Here is a 10,685-nt window from a genome sequence, read left to right as displayed (position 1 = left end):
TTATCACGTAAAATGACAAAAGACTAAGAAGAAAAACTACACCATAATATGTCAACTGTAGTTCCCACAATTTTTATTTTAGTAAACAAAATATGTATTTTTATGCAGTAGACGTACAATACAAACAGGACAGTAAATCTATAATGTAATGGTTTGATGGGAAGACATTGGGAGACATTGTTAAAATAAATTTAATTTTTTGACATGGATTGACAGCTAACTGGGTTGTGTGTTGGAGGTGGGCGTGGGTCAAATGAGGACCAGGAAGTGCTGTTGCTTGTGCTGCGTTCAAGTAACGACGTTACCATGGGAAAGATCGCTTTTAGTATAAAACATTCTTGAAATAACCGTTCGCCCAAGTTCTCAGGCCATACTACTTGAAAACTTGGGTTTTGGCGATTGACGCCGATTTCTCGACATCCTGAATTCTGAGCTGACACCACCTAGCCAAGTCAATCAGTCAGGTGTAGCCTACAGAATGGACGATATGGAAGGGGGGGGGGGGATATCAAAATAAGTGATCATGTACAGATGTAACTGCGACTCTTCAAAATAATCTCGTGGCAGGGCAATTCTTTTCTAGTTTTGTTTTTGTTTTGTTTATGGTTGATATCGCAATGGTTGGTTTGTTGCAGACTCATTGAGATAGATCTCTCAATTGTCCAATATTCCATCAATGCAGCGCCAGCTTTAGCTTGCCTTGCACTGCAGTGCAGTCAGTGCGTAGCAACAATGGCAACTATCTGCGAGACATGGAGACCTGACCGAGGACGATGCTTGAAAAGCCACGGAATCATGATAGTTTTGTTCGTGGACCTATTATCACAATGTGTTAACGGTATGTGTATGTGGGCAGTGATCTTTGTGATCCCAGTTTGGCTAGGCGAACGCTAACATGTTAACGTGTTAGCTAACGTTAGCCATTTGCTGTTTGTCACACAGTTTGCTCCCACAGCTAACGCTAGCTAATTAGCTAAAACGGTCACTAGGCAGATAGCAGTGGAAACAATGAGTCGCATTGATTGAATAGTTATCTGTCAAAGAAGGTCAACAGGCATGCTTGGGTCTTTATCTAACGCTATAGTTTCTGGCTGGGGGCTTTCTTTAGCAGCCCCTTCCTTCTATTTTAACCCCCTGATAACGTTAACGTTGTGTCCCCTTTCACGACTGTGTTGTCACTCAACAGTCATGAACGGTGCTACCCGTTATACCCACAACTTAACTCAATACTGTCAAACTATAAATGAGTGCCTGCAAAACTGTTGATCGTTTTCGGGTATGTGGGAGATCACGTGCAAAATAAATCAGCTTTGTTTTCCTATGAAGTTCTCCTATAACATAACTAAGTGTGAAGCAGTGAGGTAGACTCGTATGCTGTGTTGATTGTGCGGTGGTTGTTTGTCAGGGTACCTGAGCTCTCACGTTGGTCCAGAGCCCCCCTACACCAGAGACGCCCAGCACGGCCCAGTCATCACCAGCCCAGTGGTCCCCGCTGCAGCCTCCGGTAAACTCTCCAGTCACTGGCACTGGCATAACAGGAGTGACATTGTAGCACACATAAAGAAAAATAATGGTATTTTAGCAAAATGCCAATATTTCTATTTCACAATAACTTTGATTAGCATCTATTATCCTATCCTATTCTATTAGCAACTAGCACCTTTCAAGACAAGGACGCTTTACACAGGCAGACAAAACAAATAAAACAACATAAAATAATAGCAATGGTTGATGGCGATAAGAGAGTTAACTAGAGGCCATACATAGCCTTGGTGAACAGGTGGGTGTGTCAACAAGTGTCCAAAGATGGCGGGTTGTGGAAATCTGCCGGGGAAGGATTTCTAGGTGAGGAGGAGGATTTTGTAGGCGATGCGGGACTTGACTGGGAGTCTGTGGGGGTGATGTGCTGCCAGGGCTTTGTGTGGGTGGGAACCCTGGCAGCTGAGTTCTGCACATACTGTAGCCTGTCCAGGGCTTTGTTATTAGCTACCCCGGACAGGACTCTGTTGCAGTAATCCAGGCGGGAGGTGATTATGGCGTGGATGAGGGTCTCAGCCACAGAGTCTGAGAGTGATGGCCGGAATCTGGAAATGTGTTTGAGGTGGTGGTAGAAAGTGGATTTGGTGATGAATTTGATGTGTGACTGGAAAGACAGGGTTGAGTCCAGAATGACAACAAGGTTGTGGACCGATGACCTTCAGGTCATGTATGTATTTATTATTTTCCATATTTAGCATTCGGAAAGGAACTCTATGAACACGACTGTTCAACAGGTCAACAACCGTTTTCTATTGTTGGCCACTAAGCAGTTCTAATGGAGCAATTGGGAGTTAATTGCTTTGCTCAAGGATACCTTGATTGCTTTTGGCTTTTTTTTGTTGAGGGGCAAGTGTTAGTCATTCACTTCCCTCATACAGAATTTTCCAATTGGAGAAGAGACTGAAACTGGTCCACTTCTGTCACAAGCCTTCTGTCAACCTGTAGGCTGCTGACACCCCAATCTATGAACCCCCAAATACAAAATAAACTCGGCTTCAACAAGTCTGTTCTGTTAAATTGAGGAATGACTTGACTAGTGCAGTGCCTGTTCACACCACCGCTGCACAGAGCGCTGTTCACCCGCCCCATTCAGAGTTTATTAATATTGAACATGTCACATGTCCAAATTGCACCATATATATATATATATATATATATAGCTTGTGTGTGTTTAAATGTATCAATGACAAACACATCAATTGAAACAATGGGGAATTAACAAATTAAATGTTCACACAGAAACTTCGCCAGTGTAACAAAACTGAGCTTGAACTGTATGTTATAGGAGCAGCGTAGCCCCTTTTAAAGAGAGAGAGAGAGAGAGAGAGAGAGAATGGATCGGAGCAGAGGGAAAAGCATAGAGGAGAAACCCTGCAGTCAAATACACACACCCTAATGCCTCCTAAAGCTCTGCTGCTCTGTCCCAGGCTGGAAGGCAGACAGACACAGACACACACTAGAGGGCTGATATCCGACCCGAACCCGGGACCTGATGGTCAGGTAGGCCCTAGTCTCGCAGTAGGCAGCCGTAGTATAGATATCTACGTCTGGTGCACAGTCTGCACACCTCTTGAAAAGTGTTGAACCACTGCCCCCTGGCTAAGACTCCATGAAGCTACAGGCAGCCGCTGTTTTCTGCTAGCAGCCTCCTGTTATGACAGATATTAGACAGAAACCACAGGAAGCTGAGGAGATGAGGAGATAACGGAGAAACATGTGACAAGCAGAGGAGAGCCGAGTGTCAACCAAACAAGAGCCACCAAGTTAAGACACTGGCAGGCTGCTTCAGAGAGACAGGCTGCTTCGGGGCTGTGTGAAATGTGTTTTGGACTTTTATTGTGAAGGGCTGTTTGAAGTGTGTGTTGGCCTTTTATTGTGAAGGGTTTATGTGAAGTGTGCCTTTCCTTTATTGTGAAGGGCTGTCTGAAGTGTGTCAGACTTTTATTCTGAAGGGTTGCGAGTGTGTGGACTTTTATTCTGAAGGGTAACCGCCATTCTAACTGATTACAATGGCGGAAAAGATTGGTTGATTGGGCACTGCACTCCGTCGTGTCCCCAGCGACACACGCAGACAGACAGCGCTGGAATCAGTAGACTAGTGCAGTGCCCGTTCCCCTCCCTTCCCCTCCCCCCATTCACACATCCTGCTCTCTCATCCTCCCCCTGCATCAAAAAAGGGTGAGATGTTATAAATATAGAGACACTGCAAAACGCGTCATCATTCAGAAGCCACGCCCAAGACGGGGGAAAATACAAGGAAGCACTGCCTGACGACTGCAGCTAGCAAAACAAACCGCGGCTAACCGGGGCGAACAGAGGAACTCTCGTCGGATAGAAATAGTTTTGCGGGGTTTTACAGGGATTTGGACAGTTTCCTCTTTTAGATAATGTCAAAAGATTATTTCAGTACACTTCCTCCAACGGAGAGGGAAAGGTACATCGAGAAAATGAACTCAGTTGGCCTGGAGCAGTGTCCCTTTTCATTGCCCAAACAACGCTGGATAAACTATCCCACACAGTGGCCTGAAGTGAAATACTATGACATGAGCTTTTAGGCATGTTTAAATGAATGAAAATAACGCTGGTGTAACGTCAGACAGATGGCATCAGACGCGCTGGCGTTCTCCTATGTCACGTAGTTGCACACAAAGATCATATATATGGAAGATGAACACTCCCAACTTACTTCCTTGACAGCTAAATCCACATTTTCTTCTCGCGAATGCTCAATGGCTTCCTTGTTTTGCGAGTTTGGAGTACAAAAAAATTTGAATTGGCAATTGTTTACATTTGTTGTCTGCGTAGCCCCACCACACAACAGCTTTTAGCTATGTTTAATTCAAGGAAAATGACGCTGGTGTGTGGGAGTGAACGGAGCGATTTCCCGCGTGATGGGCGTGGCCTATTTCATGCAGTGTCTCTATGGTCTCTCTCGTGATTCTAATATAACTGAATCGCTTGGTTTTGACCCATCATTTTATGAAGCGTCTTTGGAAAAATGAATGGCGTAAAAATCCCTTGGTTCGTATTCCTAACCCGGAAGAGGGTGTGACGTTGTCGCTCTATACGTTTGCTGTGTTTGCAGTGTCTCCTGCAGATGAAGAGAGCTACACGTCGAAATGTCCTAGCGGGGGTCTGTGTACTCGACTGCCAGCCGACTGCATCAACTGCAACTATCACCACAACTGCAGTTATGGGAAGCCAGCCTCCTTCGCCTGTAAACCCAAGAGAGGGGTCCACTGTACAGTGAGTTATATTTGATGAGCAATTAATCTGTATAGACACCAAGTAGGCGACTAGGTCAAGTGATAGCATTGAACAATATTTATATTGCACACAGTCTGTTGTATGTTTTAGTTAGTTTAGTTTACGTACTTGCACAGTGATAAAACAAAAGTGAAGAGACACAGTACAGTATATCCATGTACTGTGAAACTTGTGTCACGTGTCTCTCTAGGTCTCCTCACAAATTTCACCCGGACACAAATCCCTGTACATTTATTGTACTTGGTGACGAAAGTGATTCTGATTCAGAAACAACTGTTGTGTTTTTTAGTTGAGGAATCACTGCGCACATTTGCTCTCTTTGCAGGGCGAGTCGGGGCAGCAGCAGCACGGCAACTTCTCTCTCTCCGTCACGTGTCAGTTCTGCTGGCAGCTGGACCCGTCCCAGTACCGCTGCTCCAACTCCACCAGCTGCATGACCGTGTCCTGCCCGCGCAGACGCTACAACGCCACCTGTAAAGTGCTAGACCATGTACATTGCTTAGGTATGATACACGTTATGCTCTGGTCAAACCTTAAACTTGTTCCAAGACCTGTCTCTGTCTCAGCAACACACTCTCGTGAGATTTGGCAACAGGGAACGTATGTTAGCGGCCAGGGAGCGATTAGCTAAAGCTTAAATGTGAAGTTCGTTGATGTAGTAGCTAAATCTGTGGCTAGATTTTTTTTTTTTTTTGAATGGAATATCTTAGTTTCAACTGTATTGAGCTAACAACGTGCAGCTTTGTGTTTATATGTGTGGTTTGTGTGGAGTTTGGGAACTCCCAATCTCTATTTCAAGTTAGCTTGCTAGGTCAGCACTAACCCCGCTTAAAGCCTGCTTGACGAAGAAAACAAGTGGGGGCAGAGGGGGGGAGTAACGAGACTTGGGGTGAGGTGACCACGTGACCGTTTGCTTGCTGCTACCAGTTGTTAGAATTGGCAGAGCCTGTGGTGAACCATCCATAATAATAGAAGATCTATGGTTTTACTCTTTCACGTTCCCTGCCCAGATATTCGTATCCAGTGTGACGGTCAAAGCGTCAACCTGGCTTCTGGTTCAAGCCCTCTTCTCTAACATCTTAGCCTGGTTCTGGACTCCTGAATAGACCCTTTTCACAGGGGCCATTTTGTGTGCGAGAAGGCAGGGTAAACACAGGTGCCAGAAAAATGGTAATGAGGGTTTCCAATTTAAAATCATGGAAGTTGGAAACCCTCATTAGTGTTTTACTTGCACCGGTGTTTACAAACAGCAGCACGTTTGTGGCGGGACCAGATTTGCACCGTTCGTGCAGCGCCTTTTCGTTTTGGCAGAATAATATTTGTTGAAATCACAAATAACCAACATTAACCAACATAGAGAGCCGCAGGGATGACATATTTTTGGAGTCGGAACGCGGAAGTCCCGGACTTCACTGTTTCTGCCTATGGGATTTTTTGAATGGGTTTTTGGCGCGATGCTTCAATTAAGGTCTCTGGGCAACGCAAGCTTAATCAATCGCGAACCAGTGTTCAGCAGGATAATCTTCACACATGAGGACCACTTTCATGAGTTTTGAAGCGTAAATTTGAGCCCTAGAAGTAAAAAGTTCGTGCTAAGCTAATCCAGAACTACACAGTGTCGCATAGGCTTCCCCGTCACGTCACCACTCAACCTGGACTGTTGTTGATGTGTGCGCTGCTGTGCACTGATTACCCCGGGCTGAACCAGGTGAGGGAAAGAATTTCTGTGTTCGTCCTTTGAAGTGATGACGTTATTGACGTATAATATCCCCGTCGACTCAGCAGTGTAGGGTAATTTAGCCGTTTGCTAGCTACCCGCCCTTTTAACGGCACGTAAAAGCTTAAAAACTCATAAAAGTGGTCCTCATGTATGAAGATTATCCCGCTGAACACTGGTTCGCGTTTGATTAAGCTTGCGTTGCCCAGAGACCTTATTTGAAGCATCGCGCCAAAAACCCATTCAAAAATCCCCTAGGCAGAAAACAGTGAAGAACCGGGAGTGTTAGCATCGATGTTTTCCGGACTCATTCCTGCGGCTCTCTATTGTCTCTGCAAAGATGTATTCAAGTCAAGTCAAGTTGATTTGTATAGCCATAATTCACAAGAATGTTTCAGAGGGCGTCACAGAAACAATGTCTCACTAAATCTAGCTGACACAACAGTAACAATGACAGTAGTAATAACAAGATTGAACAATCAGAGAGAGACAGAGAGAAAGGGAGAAAGGGGGGATGGAATGTGGGGGGAGGAGAGAATAGGGAAGGGAGGAGGTGGGGATGGGAATGTTCCCTCCCCATCCTTAACCAACATATTGTCTCTGCAAAGATAGATTCTTGTCAGACACCATCATCATTCTTGGTGAAGTTGAAGTGAAGACCCTGCTCTGTCCAACAGAGATGCAGAGAGATGGGTGCAAATGTATGCAACAAAACAGGAGGAATAGGGCAGCTCTGTAGGAACTGGGAGGTAGAATATTTCATATTTGATCTAATCATATGGATTGTATCGGCAAAGAAAGATAAAAAATGTTTGCAAATTCTCAACAGAGGGTGCTGAGACAGCTGCGAGTAAGGTATCAACCGTGTGGAACCAATATTAATTCATATGAATTATTAATATGAATTATTATTAATATTAATCAGCTCAGCAAAGTATGCAGCTCGTGCAATGTCATCTTTTATCCAGGGAGTTTCAAGTCGGGTTTGTTTATTTATACAGCCCTTTATCACATGCATGTCTCCAGAGAATGAGCCTAACTAGACCTAACTAATCAACAACAGAAAATCAGAAAAAGCACAAGAGCATATTTTTGGCACCCGAGATGATTCGACTGCAGTGAGTCATCTGGTCTTCAGGGGAACAGCTGATAGACGAGCAGCATTATTAAAGCTATTTCTGAAGTCGTCGGCGTGAACAAGCGGAGGCACGTCTTGACTCACTTCCGTGACAACAACATAAATAAATTAGCTGCACTGATTGCCGAGGTGGAGGCGAGGTGAAGTTCTGACAAAGTGATATCAAAAAGAATGCATTCATGATCGGAGATAAAGTCCTCCATAAGCAAGCCCAGAGTGAAAACATGGTTATGGGTAGTCGCCATGACACGTTGCACTAAGTTCAATTATTCAGTTGCATCATTAAAATCAGTTGGCTAAAATCAAAACCAGCATGGCTCTGGGTAGGGCTATAAGTATCGGTACTCAATTGATAGTATTCTGTTACATCACCACACGGCCATTTTGGTAGGAAAACAACAGGTGATTACAATCAAGTGACACTTACAGCCAATGAGCTGTGTGTATTGTAGCGCCATATTGGTAGGAAATAGGCTTGTGACACCATCGGAATACTATGAATACCTTTATCTTTATTGTTTATTTGCGCAGGGACAGTACACAATAAATATATTGCACCAGAAATAGCTAAAAGCTAATTTGCATCTGTAGTCCCTGGGCGCACGGAGTCCTGTGCGCACACAGTACATATCAAATACAGGAATAAAAGAAAATCCCAGTGTCTAAACAATCAAGATACATGATACAAAAAAATAATTTGACTTACTATTAGCAAGGTAATACACATACAATGCGCACAACAGTGAAATAGAACACAGAGGTAGATAGCAATCCACTTTAAACGGATAGTTCCATTTTTTGTCTCTCTAGCCCTATTTGCTCTTTACCAGTGATGATGTTGATTGGTAGAGTTCGTTCTCAGCGCACACCATGCTGTTCCTCATAGTAGCTGTGGAAAGTTGGGGGGAAAACAAATGCAAGGTCAACGGGGTGACGCTCCTGTATGTCCAAGCTGACTGAGGCTCAATCACATTTCATCCACAGTCACACAAAGTACATTTAATCAAAAATCAACAAACATCATCATTGGTAAGTAGCAAATAGGGCTAGACCAGTGGTACTCAACCAGGAGCTACATTGACAATGAAAATGTGTCCGAACCACATTCCCCATAATCTCTGTTGTTCCTTGTAGGTAAAAGAGATTTTCAGAAACGTTTATTCTGCAACTGGACCGGCGGATACAAATGGTCGACAGCAGTGGCCCTCAGGTAACTTCCTCTTTTACCCGATGATCAGATTGAAGATATCGCTCGAGTCTAACGTGTGTTCTGTTCCCAGAGCATCTCTGATCGCAATGATTTCCTTTCCCCCGTCCGCAGCATTACGCTTGGTGGTTTCGGGGCGGACCGCTTCTACCTGGGCCAGTGGAGAGAGGGTCTGGGCAAACTGTTCAGCTTCGGAGGCCTGGGCATCTGGACTTTGATCGACGTGCTTCTCATAGGCGTCGGTTACGTGGGGCCCGCGGACGGCTCGCTCTACATTTGAGACGGAAGGCTCCCGGAGGCACGGCCGGATGTTCCGGTGCCCTCTTCCGCTTTCGTACCCGCTCGACTCTCAAAAGACGGGACGATCCAAGACGGAATTTTAGTGTCACGTCTGCCCACCCAGGCTCCATCTGCAACACCCCCCCCCCCTCATGCCATCTGCTCACAGGCAGAAGTGTTTTCCTCCTCACACCCGGGATGACCGTACCCCACACACGACCATCAGATCCATCCCATTCATTCGCCTGTTACGATTCAGCCAGGGAAATGTGGTTTGCGCTGACTGATGGTTAGATTTGGTCCTACTGAAACCACAGAACGCTTTGGTTTCCTGTGAAACGGCACTTGCGTAGACATCCTGTCACCTCGGAGCGCCCTGTGGTGCTCCTCCCTCGCTGCGCGGGTGGGGGAGGGGGGTCAAACGGTAACCATGGCTACAGAACGTTTATGGAAACGCTGCACACACGATCGGTAGGCCAAAAGGTAACGTTTCCGTCCTCCAAGAAAGCATGAATACACTTGAGGGGATATGTTTATGTGCTTTGCAGGCAACAAATAGTCAAACCTGTGAAAAGACTCGACGGTTGTAAATGTAGTATGCATAGACACAGTAGCAATTATAGCTGATGGTTGTTATTACTGTGGCTGATAGATAGTGTTTCTCCTACATTCATTCAGCAGTCCAGGCCACAAGAAAATTGCCCCCCACACACGGATAGAGAAATGCTAATCTGACCTTGGTAAAAGCCCGACTCAAATATTGGTAAATTAAGGTTAATTTAGTCCAGGGATACTCAACTTGCTTTGTACGGGGGCCACTTTAGTGAAATGATAGAAGGCCAGGGGCCACTTAATAAACAAACAATATAAATTTTTCTGTAGCGGATTGTAGGTTTTTGGGGTGTCAGCCAGAGTTTAGTCTGACAATGTTGTGCACACCGGATAGTTAGTTAAGTTAGTTAGGTTAAGTACATACATAAGTGCCTGGGTAGCAAGCAGACAGCAGTATTTGACAATTTAGCAGCTAAATCATAGATTATTGAAAGATATTCCATATTCTAGACTGAAATGCTATAACAGAAGTGGAGGATTGGCCAGAATGACATGACATTTGGACACTTATACAGCGGGTATCTTGCATGTTGCACTGTAAAACATTTTTTTTTTTTACAATTCCATCGGGGGCCGCAAGTTGAGTATCACTGGTGTAAACTATACAAATTTAGACACTTGAAATTGCGAAAGCTTGGCTCTATGTCTGAATTATTTTTTCTCTTTTTATAAGCCGTTAGCCAGAGCAGGAGAGATACAGAAAAATGCTAACGTTTTCTCCCAATTCACATCATTCTTCATGTCGATTCCTCTCCACACTGCTCAATCCCATAATACTAACATTGCTGTAGGTTGCCTTTGCTTGAGAATGTGCAGCACAGTTTTGCTCTCCTCTCACTTGCTGTAAATGTGTATTATGATTTTTGAAGTCTTACGTTTTTTCCTGTTGGAACACACTGTAAATGAATTGACTTGTCTTTTTTTTT

The 10,685-nt window shown here is 44.6% G+C and overlaps 1 protein-coding gene across 1 annotated transcript; it reads left to right on the top strand.

Moving 5' to 3' along the window:
* Positions 1-725: 725 nt before the first annotated feature.
* On the top strand, positions 726-10,685 carry tm2d3 (TM2 domain containing 3). The gene is made up of 6 exons (XM_083662351.1): positions 726-838; positions 1,406-1,504; positions 4,625-4,785; positions 5,132-5,309; positions 8,796-8,871; positions 8,983-10,685. Exons 1-6 carry the CDS (start codon positions 733-735, stop codon positions 9,146-9,148), a joined length of 786 nt encoding a protein of 261 aa, XP_083518477.1. The 5' UTR covers positions 726-732; the 3' UTR covers positions 9,149-10,685.

Source organism: Poromitra crassiceps (genome assembly GCF_964638095.1).
Source record: "Poromitra crassiceps genome assembly, chromosome: 28".
Lineage (NCBI taxonomy): Eukaryota > Metazoa > Chordata > Actinopteri > Beryciformes > Melamphaidae > Poromitra > Poromitra crassiceps.
Note: the sequence above shows the minus strand (reverse complement) of the source record. Positions and strands in the feature narration are given on the sequence as shown.